General features: G+C 40.3%; 1 protein-coding gene and 1 long non-coding RNA gene across 4 annotated transcripts; one reads left to right on the top strand and one right to left on the bottom strand.

Annotated features, from left to right (window-relative positions):
* The first annotated feature begins 1172 nt into the window (after positions 1–1172).
* Positions 1173–13837, top strand: LOC111269769 (uncharacterized). Of its 2 annotated transcripts, none has more exons than XR_002685919.2 (2): positions 1173–1633; positions 12783–13837. It is a non-coding gene; the product is annotated as an uncharacterized LOC111269769 (long non-coding RNA). The 2 variants fall into 2 exon arrangements; XR_002685920.2 differs by lacking the exon at positions 12783–13837 and adding an exon at positions 2689–3532.
* Positions 3263–26356, bottom strand: LOC111269768 (protein tyrosine phosphatase type IVA 1). 2 transcript variants are annotated; one of them, XM_022849588.2, is made up of 7 exons: positions 25943–26356; positions 25554–25824; positions 11950–12294; positions 7270–7964; positions 6019–6212; positions 5286–5509; positions 3263–4973 (listed from the first exon to the last, which is right to left on the bottom strand). In XM_022849588.2, the coding sequence occupies exons 4-7, from the start codon at positions 7379–7381 to the stop codon at positions 4775–4777; spliced, it is 729 nt and encodes a 242-aa protein (XP_022705323.1). In that variant the 5' UTR covers positions 7382–7964; positions 11950–12294; positions 25554–25824; positions 25943–26356; the 3' UTR covers positions 3263–4774. The 2 variants fall into 2 exon arrangements, with proteins under 2 accessions (XP_022705323.1, XP_022705324.1); XM_022849589.2 differs by having other exon boundaries at positions 25554–25770.
* Positions 26357–26758: the final 402 nt, after the last annotated feature.

Here is a 26758-nt window from a genome sequence, read left to right as displayed (position 1 = left end):
GGCTGTGTGCGAGATTTAACCACAAACCCGTTGTTTGTAGCGACAGTAGATAATCAGGCAAATGTGGATCGCTAAGTAACACTCTTTTGAGGAAACGTATTGAAAGAATACGAAATTTGACAAACACAGACAGCCAGCTACCACTGCCGCACAGTTTCGATGATGATACTGGCAGCTGCACAGTTCTGCCCACCTTCTACTGGCAGCCGTCCGGCCGTACGATCCCAGATCTCTCTTGTATAATGCACACTTATCTATCTCCCGAGAATCAATTTCTGTTCCTCCTTTTCTTGTGATAACTCTCAAACTAAGATTTTCCGCGAGCACGACTAGCTCTCTAGCGCGAACTTTAGCCGGATTTTAAGCAGCTCGGTTCGGATTAGATCATCGGAAGCATGAGTTTCCACCTCTGTCCTATTACTACTCCACAAGGCTCGCACTGCTGATTTCACTGCTATCGCCGAATGACGAATACATCGTACGCACGGGTCGCCTGCTACTTACTATTTGTGACCGAGACCAGCCGTTGAAATAATACCTTCGCCACGTCTGGTAAAATATTGGTAGTAGTCGCTGAAGCGACTGGTAGCGACGGCGGCAGCAGCGGCGGCGATAGTATAGCGAAATAAATCGCGCTCAGCGACAACACACTTGCACGACGCCACGCAACAAAGACATTTATCTATCTACTACAATTATATGCAGTAGATACACACAGTCCACGGCAGACACCCGACTACCGGACGCAGCACGACGCACACACTCACAGCCACACAGGCAGGCAGGCAGGCAGGCAGGCACAACGAACCGCACACAGTCCACAGCAGTACCTAACCTCTAGTAGTCACCATCACATCAACAGCACCAGCAGAGGCGGACTGTTCGGTCCGCGGAATCTAGCGAAAACACACGAATAGCTCGACAGACCGACAATACGGAGTTGCTCCTGCTGCGGACGACAACGGCGACAACGAGGTCTACAACACGACAGTAAGAAGCAGGCAGAAAGCGAGCCTGCGAGACACTTGCACGTTCGCAGAGGCAGAGATACAACTCACTCCACCCAGACACGTACCAGTCACAGGCTAATTTACGAGTAGCAGCAGTACCCAGACACACACAACAACCTGACGGGCACAAAATGGCTGGCCACCAGGGGGCGTCTCACAAAGTCGCTCTCCCTGTCTCCCCTCCTCTATCCCTCTCTGTTGCTCTCTCTGATTCGACTGATCTGACTTTAGGGAAAAATAAGATAAACGGTGAGTCAGAGAGTAAAAACAAGTGAAGTTCCCCGGACGTTTAGTATCTAGGTTTGCAACAAATTTGAGTAGTTTTAATCAAAAAAAAAGATAGCCGAAACGAAACAAGTGGTGTATATTATTCCAATCATGTCGTCGTCTCTATCGAATAGAAGGGTAAAAAAAGACGCAGTGTTAACCGAAGTTAATTACGTCTTGTATTTAGTAGTGTGAAGTGAGGACTGGTTTTCAATCTATATAGTAACATAGACTACGATAATATAGAATTTTGAAACTTTGGCGCGAACCCTGCAGGCGGAATGTGAAGCAGCGCGGGGAAAGATGCTCGATGATTTGTCTGGTCAGGCCTAGATGGTAATGGACAATCACGTGAGGTAAAAGAAAAACAAATGAAAGTATAAAGAAAAAACATTAATTACTGTTCTAGTAAATTGTAGTTGTTAGTGACCACTAAACGTTTTTAGATTTGGAAGTTTTGTCGGGGAATAGCATACATTTCTGCGACTTATATTTGTATAGAACATTCCAATTAAAACACCCGTGTTAAAAGTGTACAGTTTCTAGAAGTAGACGATATGTTCAATTGTGTAAGTTCAGAAAAGTCAGAAAATTTCGGAAATTCGCTGTTTCGCTAATAACTTTTTTTGAAAATAAACCTTATAGACTACAGATAGGAAAAGTTGCTTTCGAAAAGCCAAAAGGTGCTCATTTTCTTGGCGTACAATTGTCAATCGTTTTGTTTGATTCTGGCAGTAGTCCGGGCAGTCCGTGAATAGTGATCACTCAAACATTGTTGGATGACAAACACATTTTTGTCCCACATCGTCTATACGGTTTTGTGCTCATGCGCAGACCCGTGGTGTGTGCATGTTGCTAAACCTAGCATGTCATTAACTTGTAAGGCTAGAGTTAGTACGTATCTACGCAACTATTCGGGTGCGAACTTATTCAACAGGTTCAACAATACAGGTACAATATATATACAATGTACGCAACTGCTATGAGTTATTCAGCTTTCTGCGTATTTGATCTAGTTGAAGCTTTGTCATAAATAAATAAAATAGAATATATAATAAATAAAATAGATGTACCCCTGAAATAGCTTTTACTTAGGTTCAATGTGCGTATTTTATTACTATATACAGATAAATGAATTCACTATAAACTCGTCATTATTATTTCATCACTGTTTTGAGAATGACATAAAGAAGTAGATTTCAATTAGTTTCAACAAACCCATGCTTCTGCGGAGGAGGTTTACAAGTAAATATAGACCGTAGAACAAACCTGTCCGACTAAATCATCTAGTTAAAAGGTATTTGCGCACTCTGAAAACATCCACTTCGCTACCTAAAAACTCAATATGACGTACGTTCGGAGCAGTCATCGTATATAATATTCGTTTATATTTATTATCTATATATTTCAGATATAAATTTGCCACTGGAATGCTCCCATTATGTCCCTCGTTGAACTCCCTTCACGGATTTCGATTATTTTGCAGACGACGTTTAGAGACACATATTTTTGCTTAGAAACGCTTGGTAGCATGGAATCAAGTTATGCAGAAATGGTTCATTCTGGAAATCACTAAAGACTACGTAACTCGATTAAGACCACTTTTGCTTAAGTCACTATTCCACTTTTGCATTTTTGTATTTTTGCCATTATTAAGGTCCCCTTTTAGTTACATTGCAAACAAGATTCGATTGAATCTACATCTTACATATTTGACTCCTTAGATATGAAGGAATACGGCAGGAGTTCCCCTAATAAAACCCGTCATTATATTCGTCACATCAACCTATCCCATTACTCTGTAGCAGGAAGTGTCGGCCTTGTCTCAATCAACAGCCTTCTTCATTAGTGATTGGTTCTCTATGACTGTTTGATTACATTTGTTTGAGTATGGACGAATACTCAAACAAATATATCACATTACCACACTGCGTGATTATATTACTATTATAATTATATATTCAGCTGACAAAATAATACAAGTATTATAATACTTCTTACGAAATGTCTTTCACTTTATTTCATAATCGGTTCAGATGTTGATTTACAGACGTGCAGAAGACGCTAACTTTTCAAAATATATTTATGCTGACGGGAAGGCCTTTCCGTCTTTACCATGTAGATGGTAGTGGCGGTACATCGCTGGAGTAAAAATATCAACAAAACCTATTAAAAGTACTATTATTAATTAATACCCCCTGTATATAAATTATTGCTTTCCCAGGAAATCAGACAAAAACGAAATAAAAAAAGAAGGCGTCAACAGCTTGACGTTGTTCACAACATATGAATAATCCAGAAATAGACAGTTTGAAGATAAAAGTCGGACATTTTGCGATCTGGCATCGTGCGCTCTTGAATGTGTCCTGGGAGACACCAAAAGATACGACGCTACAGCGTCATGTCAAAACGAAGACCAGAAAAAAGGAAAAAGATAAAATGAATTCGAATATCCTATAATAGTTATAAATTTACTGCTTGTGGTAGACAGTCGCTATCCAGTCAGATGCCTTTATGGATTGCAGACGCGTACCACTGCTAACATAGCATTGAATGCGAATCAATCTTTAAAACCATACAGAGATTAACACGTGATTTATAACTTCTATGATGTGCTTTCGAGGTAAATATTGTGTCGTCATCATTCATTTATAACAGATCCATCGGGCTCGTGACCTATACGAACAATAGCTCTCCGTTGTGTTTGTAACCTTCTCGTATATAGTCGCTTGCCTTGAGAAGTGAAAATTCAGTTGATTAATCAAGTAGATTAAAGGCACCTCCAAACAACTCGATCTCCGAGTGGATTCCCCAGCAAGCAAGTGGTACCAACGGAATAGCTTTAAAGTACCACATGTTAACTTATTCGACGCTGAGTTGGTCGGTGAATTTTCATTTATCAGGTATAGCTTCGTCCGCAGCTCGTAATGAAAGGTTGGCTCGTCAGTACCGAGTCACTGAGTTACCGAGTTAGCAAATCAACTGTATCACGTTCCTGCATAAGGATAGCCACTGTGCTGAACAGAGCGTAAGACTTGTGAGAGCTTGACTGTCTAACTGGCTGTGTCAAGAGTTGCCCCTTATCTCTATTTGAAATTTGCCGTTATGTCATTATATACATCAGGAGTAGGTACGGACTTCTTTAGTGTAATAGTTTGGTTAGTATCGAATATTCATCAAAAACAACACTGAAATCATATGTATTAGTTTGCGCTCATGTCGACCTTCATTAACTGATCGGAGTTTTCCTCTAAATGAAAATTGTGTTTTCAATAAAAAGCTGTAACAGACGAATCCCTTCTCAGCCGAATCGCACGTGCCTTATATTAAGGACGTTAAATTGCATTAATTGAAGTCACAGATCCACTTAAGGTTGGACTTGAGATAGCACCGTAGTGACGATGGTGGTGGTGATGATGATGATGATGATGATGATGATGATGATGACGATAATGACGATGATGATGGTGGTGATGACGATATTTTGCCGCTATCGCTTACTGAATACAGCAGTTGTGCTGTTGACTTCCGGCAGAGTTCGCCCGCTGCTTTAAGCGATTTTTCGGACGGTACTTCTCGAGATAGCTTAGTTGTTTGGCGTTGAACGCGCCTCTACGCCGGCCACGAATATGTTCCACAGCATCGCCGTACTTCATACCTAATTCCACAAGGCTGACCGCCACCAGAACCGGCGCCCTATAAAGCGGCCACAATAGAGAGACGTTAGCTTATATGACATTGTGTCCCATACTGGTCTTAAACAGTGCGGTTATGCGTTACGATAATTATAAGGGCATCTAGTTGTTTCAATCCAGGCATCCATACATGCTTCTTTTTGGTTACGTGGTACTTCTATACAAGATACCCTACCAGTTATTGTCAACCGTGAGTTGCAAGGATCGTGAGAAACTTGAACCCTTACGACAACCTTATTATCACCTTCGGCTAACACGAATTATATATATAATTCGTGTTATATATATATATAAATAGTATAGTTAAATGTACCTGCCAAGTCCCGCGACGCAGTGGACGGCGATACAGGCGTCAGGTCGCTCCTTGAAACGGTTGCGGATTAGGTCAAGCCATTCGTCAACTACAGCGGCTGGGGGTGGGGAGCCATCCTCAAATTGCATGTCGTGCACTCGAATACCTTCCTTTTCGAGTAGCTCTGTTTGGTATGTCGGCTCGCACACACGAACGACATCCGTCACGTGTCGCTTCTTCAACTCCTGCAAAGTCGTCGGTTTGAACAGGCGATGAATAAAGGATCTTGCAGTTGTCTCAGTTATTCTGTTCTTACGCATATTTACACATATTGGACTGCAGTTACCAGAACAAATTGAAGATTGAATATCAGCAGTACAAGCCTACATTTATCTTACGTGCTATTTTTTACTGAAAACATTAAAAGACGAAGTGTCCACTTAGGCAAAGCATGGCCATCTAGCAGTTAGATACAAGGACAAAATTTTATCTTCTGTAATCTAAAGCGAATAAATGAAAACAACTGTGTCGTTCGAAAGGCTATGAACTGCTCTTAATTTAGAACATACGTCAACATGTTTCCCTATAGAGTGTCGATAAAGCAATAGGCCTAAAAGAATTTTGTTTGCTTCGCAACGCTCTGACGAGCTTTGTGAGACGTTTTTCCGACATTGAGCACATCGACATTGACGCTGCAAAGTGTCGCTCGACGTCGTTCCTATCAGCAATCCCAATCATGGCCTAATGTACGTACCTCGACGTAGGTTGGCAGGGTGGCGTCGGTGGGCCTATGCGTGACGAGAAAATTATACCCTTTGAAGCAGAACTCTGAGGGACCAGGCCTCTGGAGATTAATAGCGGAGCCGACGGCCCCAAGAGAAATGCTGCCCTTCTGACGCATCGAGTTGCCGATAGGACCGCCCCCTGGAGATACCACGCTTGCCTTCACTGTACAAATCCAGGAGTTAAGAATATATTTAAAACAACAAGGTGAGTCAATGGGAAACATCGGCCAAGTTGTATCGAAGATTAAGACGCCTTCTATTTAATACACTACAGCTATTGAAGAATATTTACTGTTCACGAACTTTAATTAAATGCAGATATTTACATCTCTATTCCATCTGCAGATCTTACGCTTGGCAATCGTCGCCACGTGTTAAATCACAACAGACAAATGAACCTAAAACGTTTCAGGGCAGGACATTTCTACACGTAAAGTCCATCTTGTCTACTAAACAGAAACAGTCCACAGGAGTCTCGATAGAGAATATGCTCTGGAATGGATCTATCCGAGCGCACTGTATTTTGATATATCAGCACACTGCATCGTAGTAAGGCACCAAACTCGACTGCAATGTATGTTAAGTACATTCGCGTAAAGACCAATTCTTGACAGGTGCGATGCTTTCGGGCGTGAGAGCTTGACTTTGATACGTAGATCGTAATAGCTGTCCTTCGAAGTCATCATGTCAGCACTACAAACAGGCCGTAAGCGCTGGTTAGAAAAACAACAACGGTCCTATGAATGAGCATCGCTTTCTTCGTGTAGAAGAGGCTGCTTGGATCTTCTCTAGTCAGCATCCTTCATTTAACACGAAGAGCATAAGGATGATAAAGGAAACGTTTTTTTCGCTGGCTATAAATGAACACGCCTTATTCTTGTTAGAATCTATAAATTAGTGATATATATACATAATATCACTGAAAATGTGCGACGCCCAACATGGGATTTGCTCCAATACGGGAAAAACACGAAAAAGGATACAAAGTGTAAAAAGCCTGCTATGCAATTCAGTCTCCCCATGTCTATACAAAATACTAGTATACAAACAAAGGTAACAAGCTAACATGGTCAATAAAACTTAAACTTCTGGAGCGTTTTGATAATGATTGACCTGAACTTTGACGGCTTGCCTTTGGAACGACAATTTATTACATTCGTAGACTGTAGACCAAATACTATTGTGTGCTATATATATACACACTAGGTGATCACACATACCTATCAATCCGTGAAGCTTCCGAACTGCAGGACTTGAAAGCGAACGTACGCTATGCAGAGTTCCCTCTATGGTGGCGGGATGTACGAGCGGCGACAGAGCGGCAGCCGTCATCGACGACAAGGGAGCCACGGCGACGTCTGAGCCATGCGTGGTGCTTGGAGCAGACGAAGCGACGCAAGGTCCGATTCAGTAGTGCCAGATGATTCGTTACCAGCAAAAAACAGTTGACTTTCTGCTGTGCGATTAATATTGACCGTTAAAGAGGGACCTGCTTACAATAATCAAGGTCTGTATATAAAGCTGTAGCCGTTGTATAATTCTCGTCTCCTATCCGTGAAACTTCCTGGCGGCTCCGTGATTAGTTAGTAAAACTAATTACTAACTTTCAACACTCACAACAAACAACTTTCTGTCACGAGGAGTCACTAACTACTAGCAGACTCCGTAGAAACAACTGGTTCACTAATCCAACCCGTTCACTTCAAATTAGTTGTATATTTTGTACTGGGGTTGCCACATGAAAATGCGGCTTACGAATGCAACACACATTTGTGTTTGTTTGAAAAAATGCTTTATCCAGACATCATTATTATTAACCTTTCGAGTGCCACTCTGGCTTGTTTCTTGGATTTCTCATCACATTCACATTGACGATGATCAGAAAGACTAGCTTTTCAAATGCCTGCAGAATTACCTGTAAGAAAACACAGCGTAGCGAATTTATTAGAGCAGACTGGTCTGACGGACAGTTTGTGCTGCGGTTGTGTTTGTGTCCATCAAAGATGGTACCTTTTACCCCGACAGCTTTTACTCAGGACTCGATTGTATGGACTTTCTATAATGATTCGCATAGTCGAAATATTTTCATCTACGCACCGCGAGGACACGAAACGTGGATGATACATACACCGGCGTTCTGAAGCGCTATAAATTAACATCGTCTTAGTTTAAAGGAAAATATCTGAGTCTCGAATAACAACGTTCAGCGAATAAGTTCTGACGCAGACATTCTACGAACGATAATTTGCGAGAAGGTCACTAGATGTCAGCACCCAGAAGAGAAGGACAAATTGAGGCGATTTACTACGTGGAGCTTGAAGATTCTCGATCAAATATGACGTTTCAAATGCGAATGGCACAAAATTATAGGTTATAACTTTGTCGATAGTAAGTCCATCCACAGAAAACTCATTAAGTTTCCTGTGAATCGACTTTAGCCAGCGAAAATTACATGTGGCATCTTGCACGTGTAATTCCCAGAACGTTAATTAACAATAAACCCGCCTGAAGTGTATGACCGTCATCGACGAGGCTTTTTGGGCTCTTGGATCAATCTTCACTGCCAGCCGGAAAGCAACTAGGCGAGAGGATGGCGTCACGCTGGAAAAAATTCGGAGAGAGTTCGGTTGCAGTGTTGGGCGTAAGATAATAGTAGTACTTGCCGTGAACATCAAAGGCGAGATACATGCCGAAAACGAAACAACTAATGTTATCTCGAGTTTTCCCATAATATTTGTGGATAGGGCAACCAACATCACGCAGTTTGATAGCAACGCAAGACCTTATCGTCATGCCCCAATTGTTCCCTACACTCCCGTTTATTGTGCAGATATAAACGCGTGTATTTTTACTTTCTACGCCCTAAAGAGGGCAACCTGTAGGCCAGAATATCCCATTGTTTTTTTGTTAGATGGCTTTTTTTCCTCTATATAGAGAAAGTACATTTGGGAACGCCAATAATGGGTACATGGCTGTTTATCAATGCAGGGGCGTTGGGACAAATGTATAGAAAACGTAACAGTATTTTTTATTGAGCGTCAAAAAGTCCCCATTATAGCCTAACTAATTTAAAAGTTGAATATTTCAACTTTTCAATTTCGCTTACTCGTTTATAACAGCCTAGTAATATTATGACGTGCAAACGTCTTATGCTGAAGGTTAACAAAGGTTTAAACACCCTTTGTTAACTTTCAGCATACGAAGTTACTTAAGGGAACGAAGAGATAGATTTGATGTGGTAGGTTTCGCTATGAACTAGCACTGGCAATGATTGACTGTTATCAGCAACGATTTCATTTCAATCTGATGTCCCATATCTCTGATTCTCAGAGCTGTAATGAATAGATGCAGCCGCGATATATCTAGCAGCGCTGATTTTTAGCACAATTGAGTCGGAAATACGCCGTTCTATATACTAGACAACTTTCTCACTGAGAGAAAAGATACCGGCTATTAGTTCCCCGGATATTTCTGCGACAGCTTTAAAGAATGCAACCATGGCCAGCCACTACCTATTTGTGGTTATCACAATAACTAAACAATAACCACGGAACTTATCATATGTACCGCTTATTCTACGACAATGGCAGCAAATAATAACTTCGTTGACTGTGTTGGCCTCAGTTATATGTGCTATACAGCCCACTTAGTCGATACAATGAATGGGTCAAGTTAGAGAGGTGACCACTGGGAATAAAACGGCGCCTTCGTTAGCGTGTCGAATATTCATTGGTCGTCACGCTGACTATTTGCAATGGATCTTTTCGCTGACTAAGACAGTCTATTACACCATCCATAGCACCCTTTCTTCCAACAAATCTACGAGAGACACCTTAAAATAGACAGACTCCAAGCGCTGAACGACGCCACAAGCAACTAGCTTGTGTGTCAGCCCTTTACTAAATGCCGTCGCTCAGCACTTACGACGGTATATCTTCGCTTGTAACGCTCTGCCCTTACACGGAACGAACTAGAGTGCTAATTAGTGCAGGACCTGTAGTCTGTGTCATTATTTTACCGCACAATGAAACTGTCCGCACTTAACTATCGTGTAATATCGATTTGCCAGAAATCACTGGCGAAAAGTCAAACGGGTCGGATAGCATAATAACAGGACCCGATGTGGCCGTGAATATATGTAATTAAACAATAAATTTAATAAGATCTAACACAGCTAATTCGCTTAATAAATGTTTGTTTAAATTGGTATAAAACGTGATTTTGAAATTTATTTTTCAAAATTTAACAGAACTAACCGAATTTAAACGGTTACCGTGTGCCACCAGGGACCTTCGACAGAACCCGCATGGTACACGCGTGCCACTTAACGTAAAGTACTTCTTCACACTGTTAGCTATGGATCGAGCAGCGCTTGGGTTAGGATATTAACATCACAGCCACTATAGGATTGCTTTTTTATGTTGCTTATCAATTGGCTGAATGTCATTGGCTGACCTTAACGAGAGCTGGGATCAATCAGTCGATTGCTATAGAATATGCAGCTCAAGACGTACGGTGTGACATAGCAGGGAAATCGATTGATGTTGAATCCAATCGCAGTATCTCCTGATTGCTTCCGACCCCATACAGTTATGTAGCACCAATCAAAGCATTGATAGAGACAAATACAGTGAAACTCGTGCCTGTACAGGTAGTGAGCTAAAACTGTTTTAATGCGAGACTACAACGATTCCTTTTCATAGCTACTTGATTTCAGAAAGACGATTTAGTAAATGCTCTATTGATTACCTACCGCCCGGCCAATCTCATGCCATTAAGACAATAGGCGATAACAGTAAGGGATCTTTCGAGTGCTATCTAGAGAAGATTTGTGTACGAAACCGATAGCTATTCGCAAGAGGCGGCAGTATGATATATGGCTGATCATACACAACAGTGTAAGTGACCCTCGCTTCGCACCATTATCGGTGGTCAACTACTTGGCTACCGTAAGGAATATAACTTGCCGTTTTTTTTGGCCAACTTCAGATTACACGAGTATCATAAATCAACGGCAATATCCAAAAAAATAGATATTACTGTGCCGGTGATAATTTTCGTTCTCAAAAGAAAACTCATATTTACGTATCCGTTAAATAGTCTTTACGAAGCATACATAATGTATATGCATATCGATACAGTGTCGCAAAAAATAGATGGTAAATTCATTGAAGATTTAGAAAACTGGTCGTTCCTGTCAAGGGGCGATCCTCGTCTGTTTAACCTTAACTATACCGTTTTTATATCATGACGTTATATATGGGACAATTCGGGTAACCCACGAGATCAAATAGGCGGCAAAAGTAGGCTTGCGGAAAGCAGGCTGTCAACTTTCCCTCCCTTTGTATATTGTTGCCTGTTTTTTGAAAAAAAACACTCACTAATCTACAATAGCCGATATGAAGAGAAAACTTGAACGAAATTAGGTATATACACATAGATAAGAATCTGTCGACCGCTGTTGGCAGATCATTGGTTGGATATGCTAATGGCTGTCAAACACCGACCTGAAAGTCTGAATTTTAAACGTTTTATTGTTTCTTCTGATTACCGGACTGTATACAACATCGAACGCGTTTTCGTTTTGTCCGCTCTTATTAAAAGCTCGCTGTCAGAATAATGTGGTCAAGATTTCGCTATAACGGTCGCTATCTATGTGTAAGTCATTATTTTTTGTTTATACATATGGCCCTGTTTTTATGGGTGTACCAGTATGTATCAGTTTTACCGAGCGAGCTCGTTGAGTCCGAGTTTGGTCACAAGTCTGTTATTACATAATAATTTAATACTTTTTAGTGCCGTTCTTAATTCTAGCTAGCAGTATGGGGATCAAAGGCATCTTATTTTGTAGCGTGACGAATTTGATCGTTATTCTTTTTTAACTAAATCTATCTGTTTACCTTCTCTTTTTTATCCTCCCAGCAGCTAACTATTTCCTATGCACCAACTTCAGGCTGATTATAGCTATCTGACCGGCGTCTTCTAGCAATGCCCTAAGGTGCTGCGTGCTGGGCCTGGCAATAGTAAACCAAAGATAAGTGATCCAGGCTGTCTGTTGCCATACAGGCGAGACAAGAGCTTGAAGCTCGAGCCTCAAAGTCCGCCACCGATTGCACAGCGGCGCTGTAGGCGCCTGGAACAAAGTTGCAGGGGCCGCGTGAAGCTCGACGCTGTCCGGGCGGTGGGCACGACGACGCTCCGCTAACACGAGCCTCAACACCCGCGGCGAACGAGCGTTCGGAGCTCTGTAAAGAAACAATAATTAACATTTCTAAATAAGTCGACTCATAATTTCAAGTAAAATTTGTCCTGCGCTTTTCACAGTCGCAATAGCAAGTGCATCAGATACCTCTGTGCATTTAATTATAAGGCAAAATTCACAACATTTTAGAGAACACTTCCTGTTACGCACAATTATCAATCGACTACTCATTAATCCATTGCCGAAAACTTAGGTTTATAATAAATTGCATTGATTTCACAAAGAAATCAATTTGTCTGTTAGCTAAGTGGTATACGGTGAGTTCGTTTTTTATCGAAATTATATGCCGTGGTTGCAACATCTACAAGACATCAAGAGCTGCCCTTAGACGGAGCCTTTTAGCTCTTGGCTTTTATTGGCTATTTATTAATATAATACATTCTAAACTTGGTAGTGCACATTGATCATATCATTGCTTTGTAGTTCAACTACAATTGTAAATTTATTCATATGTTGACTTTTTGAATTCAGTTACAGATATTTCAGAAATCTGCTGAAAATTTTTCTACTTCATATAGTCCGATGGCCAGAGACGAAAACAGACCAGCCGCAGACATTTCGCCGTGAGCCTGAGTTCTCGTCCAAGCCATGGCTAATAGAGTGTTATACAAGTGGCTGTACAGGTGTATATACAAGTGGTCTCACTTATTGAAGAAATGTCAATGCTCTACTGGATTCTCGAGCGAAATGACTATGAAACATAACATAAATTCATAACGTAACCTACTGAAGCTATTGATCCTGCATTCACACCTTCAATCGTCCTAGATTTTAGCAATGCTTCCACGGGGCATGAAACATTTAGGCGCAATTCATTCTATTCTCAATTATTCATACCACTGCTTAACTATGCATTGAAAATCAAACTAGGAGTTATCTCTATTACTATCTTCAAATAATGTGAACTTACTAATTCAATTTTCTTGGTAGGCGTAAGTGAAACGCGGCGGTAATGGATTGGCTTAGCAAATTACTGACTTGTACATGGTGCGCCTAATCCAATCCAGTAGTATAATGTCCTGACATTCGTGATTTATAGCTTTTCGATTCGCAACTCTGGGTTTTAATTAGTGTCTGTATGGGGTTAGAAAAATAAAATGCCTTATAAACTGTTCCTATATTTTATCATTGATAACGGCTACACTGCATTTGTTTAGACTACCGCATTTGACAACAAGCATTAGAGCGGTAAACCTAGTCGGGATCGATTACGTTCTAGTCCAGCGTATTGTCACAAAATGACGACGTTTCGTTATATTTAAATGAATCCGAATGCGAACTCAGTTAACATCTATAGTCCGAACATATCGGGGAAAGGCAGGCACTGCCTATTTGTTCGATCACAAATGACTGACATCGCAATAAGCAAGAAAATACGAAACCAAATTAAATAGCCTCAGAAACAGGCTGTATCAACATCGACCCAGGACCCGAAACAAAGAGATTGTGCGTTCAATTTCGTGAAGCGTTCTATTATTGTACTAAATAAAAAGTCCAGCATTATCGCGGCGGAAAATCTTGAAAAACAGTATAACGTTCATTTCGCTCGTTCATTTAAAATAGCACCTGTTTACAGCATCCGTAGGACGGCGGTCTTTTTTTTTTTTGGTGAAATTTCGACACGCTACTGTAATATCTGAAGTAACCGAAGACATTGTTCTTCAGATCACCAACTGAAAAATTGCTTTTCTTGTAATAGAAAACTGTTTACGATGCTTTTTGCAGAAGCTGGAACCAGCCCTACTTTAAGATGTATTTTCAATTAATATAAACAAATTACAGAGTGATTTATATTCGTTTAGACAGGTCATATGATCAAAATCAGTAACAAGTTTATGTAACGTCATCAAAGACGAGTTATGTAAATTAGACGCCACCATTTCCTACTAGATATGATTCGATAATCATTGACTAAATGTATCGCGAAAACACCTTAATATTACTACAAAAGGGTAAATCTCGTTTGGTAGTAATGATGGCAGATCGCTCAGCCGTTTCAGAACACCACTGACTGATCAGTCGAAAAGTTTGCACGTCATGTAGTTGTGTTTCGCTTTTACTAACACGACACAGGTTCGGAGACGACTCGAAAAGAACCATCTGTTTAGACCGCTATTCTGAGTATCAAAACGGTAAATTTATTCCTGACTACAACTTCATTGGCAGTTCAGAGGCGCATGACAGATACACTGACAACATGGCCGATAAGAAGCCCGGAGACGACGCATTTGCGAATATGATAAAAACGACAATCAAAGACGAAGCTAATACCCCGTTTGTTTCAAGTACCTCAACAAATTAGATTATCATCCATTTGCTACTGTACCATACAATTGCATAACAATGCGCCATCAGTTGAAATCGCTGATTGTGGGTCCTTTATCTGTTATTCAAGAGGACTGCTGGTTGTTTTGACAGAACCTTCAGTAGATCAGTAAAATTCGCATTGAAAGCAACTCAACGTGTTAGTTTAGAAGAATTTTGGGGCATTCAAAACAGACGCTCCTAGGAGGCAAAATCTTGCGATTTTTTTTGGCATGAGATACAGACACATTGCAGTACACCCGTTTGCCGAAACCTTTCGAGACAGCACCGGCTCATTTCATACTTCATTGCATTTTCGTGCAAAAAATTTTGATCTCGACGTTTTCCGTTCAGGACAATCATCTCAACAACTAGATAAAACCTAAAAAATCTTTTGAATAGCGCTTGCTAAAAAAATCATCATATAAAGTTTTGCATTCAGTATTAAGATGGTGTGCAAAGTTGTACTTTGTTGGCCAATGAGAAAAGCCTGCTCTCACTAACTAGCTTTTTACTGTTATAAACCGTGTGAATAACGTGTATAAATTGCTTTGTCACAAAGATTACAAATAGATTTTAGAGGTGAGTCTGATTTGGCGCATCGAAAATAGAAACGGATAAAGAATGCATTATGTGTTTCGTAAACCAGTAAAGATACGGTTTACAATGAGCTTAGGTCTGGCGAATCATCATGAAGCACGTCGACCCCATATAGCTGGAAAAGGCAGCTGCATTATGGAAGGAACAATTCAGTTTCACGAAAAAAGTCATTTGGATGGACGGCGGCCTTTCTTGACCACCGAAATCAAATTCGAAATGCTTTGAAATACGGGAGGTGGCTTTCGGACTGCATTTCAATGATTCTCACATGACCCAATGACAATATAGCTTTTTGGCTCTAATCTATAATTTAACAATTAATCCTCATAGCCACGTTCGTATGGACGATATTTTTCCATGTTGCAACAGTCCCACCGCATATCTGTACCAATGTAGGGGGTTTGAATTTTAGCTAATATTTCAGAAAATGATCGATTTCGCACCCGCAATTAGAGCAACTGTTTCCTGTACTCATTGGCTGTCTTACTCTTTAGTTTACATAAAATAGAGGACCTTAACGTAATATGAGTGGTGGCAGCATAGTCTCATTTTTCAAGTGCATTGCCATGGTAGCCATGACCATGGGGCTATCGCTGGCTCAGCATTTGCATATCTTTTATTGTAAAACACCAAACTTAACAGACACGAACAAAATAGTGTTAATGTATTAAACACTATTTTGTGACACATGTGAAGGAAATTCACCAACCGAGGATATCTTTTGTTCTGAACTAGAACATGCTGGCCAGTATTCTCCTTGCAAGAACCATAACCTTCTATAAATAGCATTGCCAGTCTCGTCAAAAGCGAATCGCTCGTGGCTCAACAAATACTAGTTGGCTTCTTCGTTGAACCGGCTGCAGTCATGTTTAGCAGCAGCAGCACAGGCCGTAAAACTAAAAGCCCTTGTTTTACTTGTCTTTAAGTCCTTTAGTCAATCCCAGTTGCTCGAGCCCACCTTTTTCTATTTGTCCCAGAAGGCACCTACAATGTTGACCAACTGGGATTGGCTATCAAAGGCTTGCTCACTTGCTCTGTCCGAGCAAAGTTTCAGCTGTCATTTCATTCAACAAACTGAGGTTTCTAGGCACTGACGACCCACACGCGCACACAACGTGATGGTGCGTTGATGGTGCTAGTATCTACGTGAACGTCACCGAATGCATAATAACATATGTAATTGTATGCGTAATCCATGTTTCGAGGAAGCATTAAGCCAAGGAAATGGCAATAATAACACACAGTATTTCGATTGAGGTGGTCCAGATAACGCGCTTGCACAATATGTTATATGAAGTAGAATAGCCAGTTGAATGAGGCTTACTGATAACGTAGCCGCTGTAAAAACGAGAAATAATTTATATTTTATACAATGCAAAGGTTTGGTGAAAATGTAGCGGTTTTTTATGCGAAAACGCTATCTACGTAAAAATTTTATGGATACTTTCTTTTTAATTTCAAAATATATGCTACTACCTAGGTGTACATTTTCAAAAATTACACTCCGTTAACTCGAGACATTAAACTTATAAACAAACATAGAAGTTACCTTCTATGAGGGCTGCAAAACACCTTAAACACTTTAAATCTATAACCTACGAGTAATGTTTCTCACAACTTCCATTAACGGCCTAGCCACCGTAAGTAGGATCAGCTTAGTTTTTTAAAGCACGAGCAATTAACATCGTGTATTTGTATGCATAGTATTTGTACAGTTTTTCCGCGAAGAGGTGCAAGGTACAAAGAGGCAACTAACTAGATGTTGCAGCTATTGCCTGGGCGAAATTTTTCGAGTAGGTTAGCAAATCATTACATACATATAATTTGGATCAGAGTTCAAATCAAATTACATAATTATTATGTCGCTAGCACAAATAACTGCCTTAACCGTTGTATCCTTTCAAGCATTATATGTACTTGGACAGTATTTTACACACTTTTCAGTATATGTTGCAAAGGCCAAGAGAAATATTTTGATTATACACACCCATTATATGCTTGTCGCACTTGGTGGATCGAGATTGGCCGAAGAAGCTGCGCTTCGTGGTAAATGTCAGATAGTAGGATTCAATTCGCACGCACTTGGCGAGGCTCTCCTCTTTTTGCCCATCTTATTTATCTGTCTTCAACGGTAAAAATTTGAAATGCCCGTACGGTGGAACGTTGGAGCCCACTTAGCCCACTTGGATAGCCGAATCACGATTTAAGCGTACATCTTGGTGCCGTACAGGTTAAGTGGGCCAGACCCAAGACTCTTCAACCCATTGACCCAATCATGATTAAAACACAACACGCAGTGATGAATAGATCTTTGACGTTCTAGATCGTTGTCCTCAGATAGACAGATCTCCGAACGATATTCAACAGAGAGTAAGGCATTATAAACATTTCAACAACTAAACTGCGTACATTCAAAGCTCTACCAGTGAAAACCAGTCGTTCCTTGAATTGCTGACAGTCTTTGAGCGAAGTTCTCGTTTGCCATTAAACCCTTGTCATACCTATTGGTTTATGAACGGCGAGTCGACATTCAGGCATAGCCAGCCAAACTTTTCCAACACAAACATCCAAAAAGACAAACCTAAAGAAAGAACAGGCAACGCGACCGTGGACGATAAAGCCTATGTTAGAACGGATCCTTCCTAAATAAAGCGAGTAAGATACGCCAGTGCTGCACCAGTTGCGTGTACATTAGCCCGTTGGTTACTAAGGCTTTTACGTAAGATCATCGTGTTTTGTTGTGCGCATAGATACCTAGAATTGTTGTCTAGGTGGTATCGTTACCCACTTGTCAAGCTTAAACGGTGGAAGCGGCGCTTCGACAAGCAGGTTACTTAGTCAGCATGGGTAGGTGTTTGCGAGAAGATCTCCCACAATAATTCTATAGTGATCAACGGCAATGCGATATTTTTTAACGTTTAACGCTGCTTAGATATGCCCAACGAATCTTACATTGTTAAACGTAAGAGCAGCGTTAAAAGTTCGATGTGACAAGTTTTGTTATTATTTCCCTTAAATAAATACCTTGTCGACGTGAGAAAACTGAGCTGACGATTCCCTCCTGGCTTTGCAGCAAGAGCCTCTCACCTATTTGAATAACCACGAGAATCTTTCGCTTCTCATTATCGCAAATCAACAGGATTTAGGCAGGAGAAGACTTTACAAAGCTTGCTGTCCTTCAAGGGCATTGACCTCCTAAGTACGTCTCCGAAAGGTTTGCGTTACTCAGCTTAGTGTGTGTCACTTTCATATGAATACACTCTACGAAGTTGTCAAATAGATGGTTGTGATTTCTGTTGTTATTATTTAGTAACTGGAAAAAATCGTTGTGGAGTTCATCAAGGCAGAGTATTATTTTCACTAGCGGAAACTTTGTAGCAGCATTCGCTGGCAAACGGTTAATGTTTCAAACATAATTAAGACGCAATTTGTTTTCTACGTCGGAAGAATTCCGGAATATAACAAACATGATATTTTTACAGAGTTACACTTAATTAGTTAATTACTAGAGCGCTTTAGCCAGTAACGAATAAATGAAGCTTTCCCAGATCATTTCTGGTCTTCTGTTAAATAGACGTAAAAGCTGGACTTCCGTTACCCAACCCAACCCAAGTGGAGAAGTGTTATCAAAGTACAACACATGCAATATTTGGATTAGAATTATGTAAATACGGTATTGAGCTTACCTCGTAGCCGCCGGAAGTTCCGTGCATTATACAGTGTCATGTGGTTTTCTTAGAACCAAAGGTATTTTGGTAAAATCTACGGAAAGTCGAACTATCCCTACCATTGAGTCTATTTTTAAAAACCTTTGGCCTAACTGTAAAGGTCATTTGTTAATGAACACTGACAGACGAATAGAGCGCGCAATACTTAAATATTAAAAGTTTGTAAGGGATCAAGCCGCGACCGAATAAGAATTTGGACTTTGCTGGGAAAATTGGGACATTTTTTATATTTATCTTATATTAAACATCAGAGTAGAAAGATCAAATTGAGCGCGCTAAGTCGAACTTTAAAATGACATTCAATCGGCGGAAGGATGCTTTACCCCGAAACCTAAAAGTACGCTAACTACCACAGACGTTTTCCAAACGCAATATTGAGATCCGCACGTTCTATGGCAGAGGTTTAGCACTTGCCAATGCTGTTGGTGGTCAGGATTCTTTATATCAATACCAAACGGGAGGTAAAAATGAGGCATCGAACGTATACTGCTAAGCGATAAAGAAATGACAGTTGATTAGCTCACATTCGGTATACGTTTTTGTACCACATTTCTAACAGAAATACCTGTTAATAATTGGCAGCAATACCGCATACCATATTTTGTCTAGTTTTTTTTTTTTTAGTTTTACCAGTGTACATTTAACCATTGGATAAAGTTTCATGCTCTTTTACATCGAGGATCACTTTCAGTTTTGACAACCTCGGGAGCCAGTAGGCTAGGTGCACGGAGAAAAATACATTTAAGTTAACACAAAACAATAAACAAGAGCAGAACGCGTTTTTCAAAGGTTCCAACTCTAGCCGCAAACTTATGTTGCACTCAAGTGACACGCAAAATTGGTTACAAATTTATAAAACATTTTGGGAACAAAAACAAGTGTAAAACAAATAGAATAGAATAGAAAAATTATATACGTCATCGATTTTTAGCGGGACGAACGGCTCCTGACAAGTGGTATTCAAAAGTACGCGCCATTCGCTGAAGAGCTTTTTTATCTGACCCTTCAATACTCGAATACAATAAACTACGGGCTTTTATCCAGTAGACAAAACTTTACAACAGTCGCCGTAGATGTATAAATGCGATACTAAGATCCTATGTAGCATCAGCTATCCATTCAGTTGCTGTGCGCTACGGATTAAGCACCATCTAAGTGCGTCTAAAAAGCGAAGGATACTCCTAACATAAGAACAAAAATCATGACGCTGTCCCTGATGAGACCACTGCTTTAATTGCAATTTAATACAGTAACATAATAATGGGAAAATAAAATTTCGAGCGTAACCTAGCGTAATCTACATCAGTTTGTCAAAAATCGCAGGCTGCACAATCTGCACAATATGTTATTGCTCATCCACAAGTTTGTTATGAGGCATTAACTTTGACAGTTTGTTTCCATTAGTGTGTATATGATTGTGACCTAACGCACTTAGGGTCACCGTATTAATAAGTTATGACAAAGCTTACATCGGAGTAAGTTGTGAGGCTAAAAAGTCTTACTTCTCGGTCTCTATTTATTAATAATAATAATAGTAATAATAATTACTCACAAGGTGTCATTAAGCGTTTTTGGTAAATCGAAACAAAAACAATGAACAATGAAGTCAAACTGGTCTTTACATATTATACAAACGCGGCAAAACAGTTGGCATTATCCAACAAAATGGCGCGACTACTAGTGAAAATAGCTCGATAACGTGTGCTAGATGACAGTCGTCGTTTTCCTCCTTTCTTTTTCGGAGCTTACTGAAAACTGGAAATGATGTATAATACTAACAATCTATTTCATGATACACTTACTTTGTTTACTCGAATTGAAAACGTCTGAGAAAAGATACTATCAAGAGATACTGATTGCTAGCTAACGGGGTATACGTTAGTAATCACACAGTCAGACGGTGAATATAATGAGGCCATCTATAATTGATTCACTGTATTACGCAATCTACTATGATGCAAAAGCATAGAGTATGAAAAAACGATGTAAAGATTAGTATAACCATCGGACGTTCTGTTATTAAAAATAGATCCTTTATCATAATGATTTCTATATAGTCGGGAACAGTGCCGCTTCTTTGAGTAATTGCCACCTTGATCATTTCTATTTTCACACGTATATGAATGATTTTTTCGGCATCACCATGTCGCTATTCGCTTTCTTGGGCTTTGGCTTTTTCTCTTCGCCCTATTTAATTCCAGTTGCTTACAGTGAACAGGTTTCACCAATATTCATTAGCGATAATAACAGTAATGCGATCGTGAATAGGCAGGTGACGACAATGATGACGACCCACGACAACGACTACAGCAAGAGCAACAATTATGACTATTTGACTAGTGAAGTATGACTATTGTATAAAATACGGCTGGTGACTGTAGCTTAGGCCGACTGTGCAGCTGTTAAAGGAGAACCATCATCGGCCAGGTACTATTGACCGTCGTTGGCATTGCGACATTGTTGAACAACAACGATCGCGAGCCAGCGAACCAACATGCAATCTTCATCGTAGCGACAAATGCCAAAGATAAATGTAGTCAGTGTACTTGCCACGCTAGCGATAGAGCTTAACGATGTTTTAGCAATAAGGATCTAGAATAGAAAAAAACGAGGAGACGAGATCGACAAGTTGGTTGCTGGGTCTAAATAATCATCAAGGAGCGTCAAATGACACGACACAACCATAGTTGCAGCTAAAAAACGAACGCCAAAAGATACCAGTAAGCCGCCGAACGACTCAAGAATCATCAAGTTTACCACCAATGAAAATAAATGAAAAAAACAGCAACAACCAATGGTAAAATTCGTTTCACGCTCTTCGTGACGGGCATTGCCACGGTTCTTTTTGTCGTGGGAGGGGGTCTCCTTCGGCTAAAAGAGCGCAGTTGACTGTACCAAGGGACCTTCCATTGTAACAGTATTATATAACAGTGCCGGTATAAATAAGTCGAATTCGATACAGCACCGAATAGCAAAAACGAATCGTGAAGGACTTCGCAGGCACAACACGTACATGAATAGTCCTCTGAACTCCCAATAACAAGACCACCAGTGACAAGTTTTTTGCTTTGACGAACAAGTTCTCGCTTATGCCACTTTAACTTAATTTCACTTTTAAAGTCTGTATATGTAAAACTATTAAATACGGACTGCATCAAATGATTACCCGGAATGTATCACAGGGCTGCGATAATCTCTCCATCATTAAAAAAGCTGGGCAGTCTGCTGCGAAAACCATTTTCGCGTCTGGTTTTTCCTAGTTTTTTTAAAATCACCAATATGTAAGCGTAAAATAGCATAAATGATTGATCTTCGCTGTTGCATCCTGTGTTCGGAGCTGCCAGCTATGTATGCTTTTCAGTACAGCTTGTTGTCGGAGGACCCGAGCAGAAAGCTGTCAAAATTCGCCACCCGTAATTAACATACAGCTGTAAGCCAACCTAAGCACATTATTCAAGGTCTACTGACGCACTGTCCTTCTGGCACTAACAAGATAGCCCGTGTGAAACGATATAGACGTAGTCGTTCGGAGATGCGAACAATAATGTGCCTATACCAGCTAGACCCTCGTCATTATATACGATAACATTTGAAAATAGACTTACGTTATAACCCGCGAACAACAGACATGATGAGTATCTCTCTCCCTCTCTCTCTCTCTTACTTACAGACAGATACACATACATATAGGCACGACCACTATCAGACGCGCGCTCTCGAGTATTGGGCACAGATGCTCTACTCTGCAAGTCTTTTTGGCGGAGTGTGCTGATATTACTTCGCAAGGAGGAACGATTAGCTCAGTTCTATACGTAGCAGATTCTGATGATTGGTTTCGACTAAGATCAAAATCCGGTTTTTCTGTTGTTGTGGTCAGCAGGAAAAATCGTTGTATTTTGTTGGTTATAGCTGGATACATTTACCGGTCGGTTACCCTAACGGTCACGAAAGAACTGCGAAGTGATCATTGGGGATAACCGGGGTCTGTAGAAGCCATTCGAACATATACCGTCGTCCTTATTCGGGTCTTCGCACTATTACTTATCATCCAGTAGATCTTATACGGTATTTACATTTGGTTTGTATTGGTTACGATCAACTTTTACAGAAGACTGAAACCAAGGATTAAGCAGGTATGAACAGTCGCAAACCCAACATCCTCACTCTGTCTTCAACAGCTCTGTATTTCTCGAATTCAGAGAAACTGCGTCCACCTGACCCACACACTTCAAATGGAAAGTATTACTTATATAATCTATAAAAAAAAAACAAACACCAGGGATAAAATAGAAGCTTTGATTTGGCTTCTCTAAATTAGCAGGAGTGCTGGAGGACAAACATTTTCGTGTCGACCTGATAACCGAAATATTTATATCCATGTTTCGTTTCTCGTTTCCAATCCGTATCTGTTTCAAAAAAAACATTTTCACTTCGACACTACGCTTCCTTATTGTAACCTCACGACGACAACGTAAGGCGCGCATATTTGAAAGCTAGACGACTTTCTACAATAAACCTGTATTATACTGATGAAAATAACCACTGAGATATTTGTCATCCAATAAATTTACATGGACAGCATTTTAAATTGTACAGTTGTAAAGAGTAAGAACAAATCTTCTGTCACTTCAACTTAAGTAGGTTCTGAGATTAAATTTTCAACAGCTATAATCCTTTGCAATGGTAGGTTTAAAGATATGTAATGAAATCAAATTATTGAACGAGTTGTGTGGCCTGTGAGGGTAGAGAGAAATTCACTCATTCGCCTATTCCCAACTGAACTCCGCGTCATAATCAGATTAAAAAGGCGACACGAGAAAAATCGAAGGTATTGCGCACAATTGGCGGTATATGTTGATACACATCTAAACATGCTTTGAAACTTGTTTTACGCAAATACTCGTTAAGTCTTTTTTTACAGAAAAATTCAAATTCGAAGGGTGTCAAAGATTCGTGAACACGTCTTAATATAATTAACTTTGGTCTCTCTCAAGACAAATTACCTTATTGATTAGTTTAAGAAGTGGATCTCTTTTTAGTAAGTATAAGTATAATCCATTGCTTTTATATGTCACATCATACAAGGAAACTCAATTAAGACTTCTCGAAGTATCATATTCACAATGAACAAATATTCACAGTAGATGATTCCCAATACCTGAACCACAAGGAAGCAACATTCCGAACTATCATTCGCATGCCGAGCCATCCCAGAAACCACGACAAGTTATACTAGAGAATGTTTAGCATGATTGCTGTTTTATAAGCTTGAAAGCAAGTACGCAAGGTCCAGATCCTAATGTGCTAAGCATTTCCGTTCATATATCTCTTTAGATTGTCGACTTGAAATCTCAGCTGTTTGTTTTCGGGTAGGATCGACGTGGTAATAGAATCAGACTACTGTCAGAAGCATCTCTATAAAAACATGTCAAGCTAAACCATTGACCTTGGCTTAGGTCAGCCTTTTATTTCTATCTAAGCTAGGTATTAGTACTTCATGATAAATTGTCAAATAGTAGAATACGGCGACATGTATTTCTTATCGGCATTCGCCTGAATTTTCAATGGAATAAATAGCCAAGAAAGCACGATATAAACGCATGACAAACATTTTATGCACTGGCGGGTGTATATTTCCGTATATCTTTTTCGTATAACAAACTAGGTATTTGCTACTGGCGCATCACACTTTCTTAAACAGTGATCAGTATTTATATATTTTAACGTTCATAATATCGCTCTACATTCGCTAAATACTGATGCTCCATGTTCGGCTAGAATTGACGTTTATTCTGCGTTTAGCATCTATACACTTGTTCATACAGAGTGATCTGCGAGGACTTTACAGGCGTCGTAATTAGTAAGAAATTGGCGGATTCGCAGTAGGGACATTTGATGTAGATCTCTAATAGGTTCTAACCTGGTTCCTAAAAAATGTATACCTTGACGAATTCTGTCACTTCATAAGTTTTATCTTAAAACTAGCCCAATAGTTTTAAGTACAGAAATAACCTCAGTGATGCTCGGTGACAAATCATCCTCCCAGGGGTTTTCCCGGAATTGTTTTAGATTACAACCTCAAAACACGCAAGCACGTGTGTCAACCATAAATTTCGATGTTGCGCAGGCTTTCCTACTCCTTGCAGTCTGTCTGCTGCTTCTTTTTGCCTGTTGGGCTCTATTCATTAGTCCGGTTATTCTACCCCTGCGATTTGGTGCGGTTTTTTATGCTACGACTACTGAAATCTTATTGATATACCGAAATTACATGGATGAATTTCAATCTTCTGATTAGGTTTCAACCGTTCAAACATTAACCATCTCAGAAAGCCACTGCTTTACGTTTTATCGAAATTATCGTAATATACATGATTAAGCATTCCCCAAGCGTTCTTTGATGTTTTTTTTGCGACTTGGCTGTCGCATAAGGTACGACGCATGCTTCGTGCTTTGACATCGTCGCGTGTTCTGTGTATGTTACTTCTGCTCTGCAAACATCAAGTGTTTTGTAGCTCGACTTCAAACAGGCACTTCCAGCTTTAATTCTAGAAAAAGATTCCTTCATTCATCGATATTCGAAGCTAATTTAATCGGCTACTGAGTAACTTACCTTCGATAAATTGCAGTTGCACATTGAATTGTTATGTCCAGGTGCGGCGATCCAGCTCTGTTCGAGAAATACACAGGATCACGTGAAGTCGATTTGAAAACTACAATCTAGAATCACGGCTCAAGCCACTGGAAACAGAGAATTGGACGACGTTCGCTGACAGCAGAGAGAGAGTAGAGCTACGGACGAGGTTCGTCGAACGAAGTTACAGCGAATGCTGTTGAGGAACAGGGAACAAATTCAACAAAGTCTGTTTGCTTTTTTTCTGTTCCTAGACAAAGAAAATAACATGAGCAGTGTAATCAGTAAATAAGAAAACAGAACAGCGAGTCGCGCTTCATGCCAGTTATCGTGTCCACTGGTGAAACTCGTCGATAAAAAGACACTACCTCAGTGTGGGGGGGGCTCCGGGCCGTTCGTACGCGAACTAACGAGATAGATGCTGTGTAGAATGGAGCGCGCTAAAGAACAAATGCGGTTTATCCCTTTCCTCTACAGAGACCTTCTTGACTTGCGGAGCTTGAAATATCACCGACCCGAGCGCCAGAGGCCAACATTAAACAGCACAAACCAACTAACTACAATGCCAAATACAGGAAGACGACCCTATCGCCTATGCTGCTAGGAAGAGTCAATCGCGATATTCACTAACAATACAACACATAGAAAGCGACGGAGTGGGTAGGCGAATGTGGCAGCACATCGGCAGCGCAGTCGGGCGAGTAAGCGCAGACAGCACAATGCAAATCAGTGGCCAGAGTAGTGGCAGGCTTCTGCAGAATCAAGCCAAAAAAGAAAACGAGGTGACGGTACTGCTGCTATAGCAATGCCTCACGGAAGAAAGAACACGGGATACAACGAATAGCAAAGCTCGCTTGTATGCTTAGTCGTTATTACACAAGCCGTACACAGGCACGTAAACCTAGACATCCGCTAACGCGAGACAAAGCGCTCATGAAACGCTATGAAATGACAGTCAGATAAGGCAACTTTGGTAAACTTTTATAGTAACTTTCGTGATATATGCCTCGTTGTGATATTACATCTTGTGTGTGTGAAGTAAAAAGTTTTATATTTTTAGTGATCACAATGAGGCATGATATATGGGCTTCGTATCTTCGTATTTTTCACAGTAATTTACAGCTAAAGGATATATAAATGTTTAGAGGTAAACACTAAAGTGGCCTAATATAACATTGAACATT

This window comes from Varroa jacobsoni, unplaced genomic scaffold (genome assembly GCF_002532875.2).
Source record: "Varroa jacobsoni isolate VJ856 unplaced genomic scaffold, vjacob_1.0 scaffold_1410, whole genome shotgun sequence".
NCBI classification, from domain to species: domain Eukaryota; kingdom Metazoa; phylum Arthropoda; class Arachnida; order Mesostigmata; family Varroidae; genus Varroa; species Varroa jacobsoni.
The sequence above is the reverse complement of the archived record's forward strand: the minus strand, read 5'-3'. Positions and strand labels throughout refer to the sequence as shown.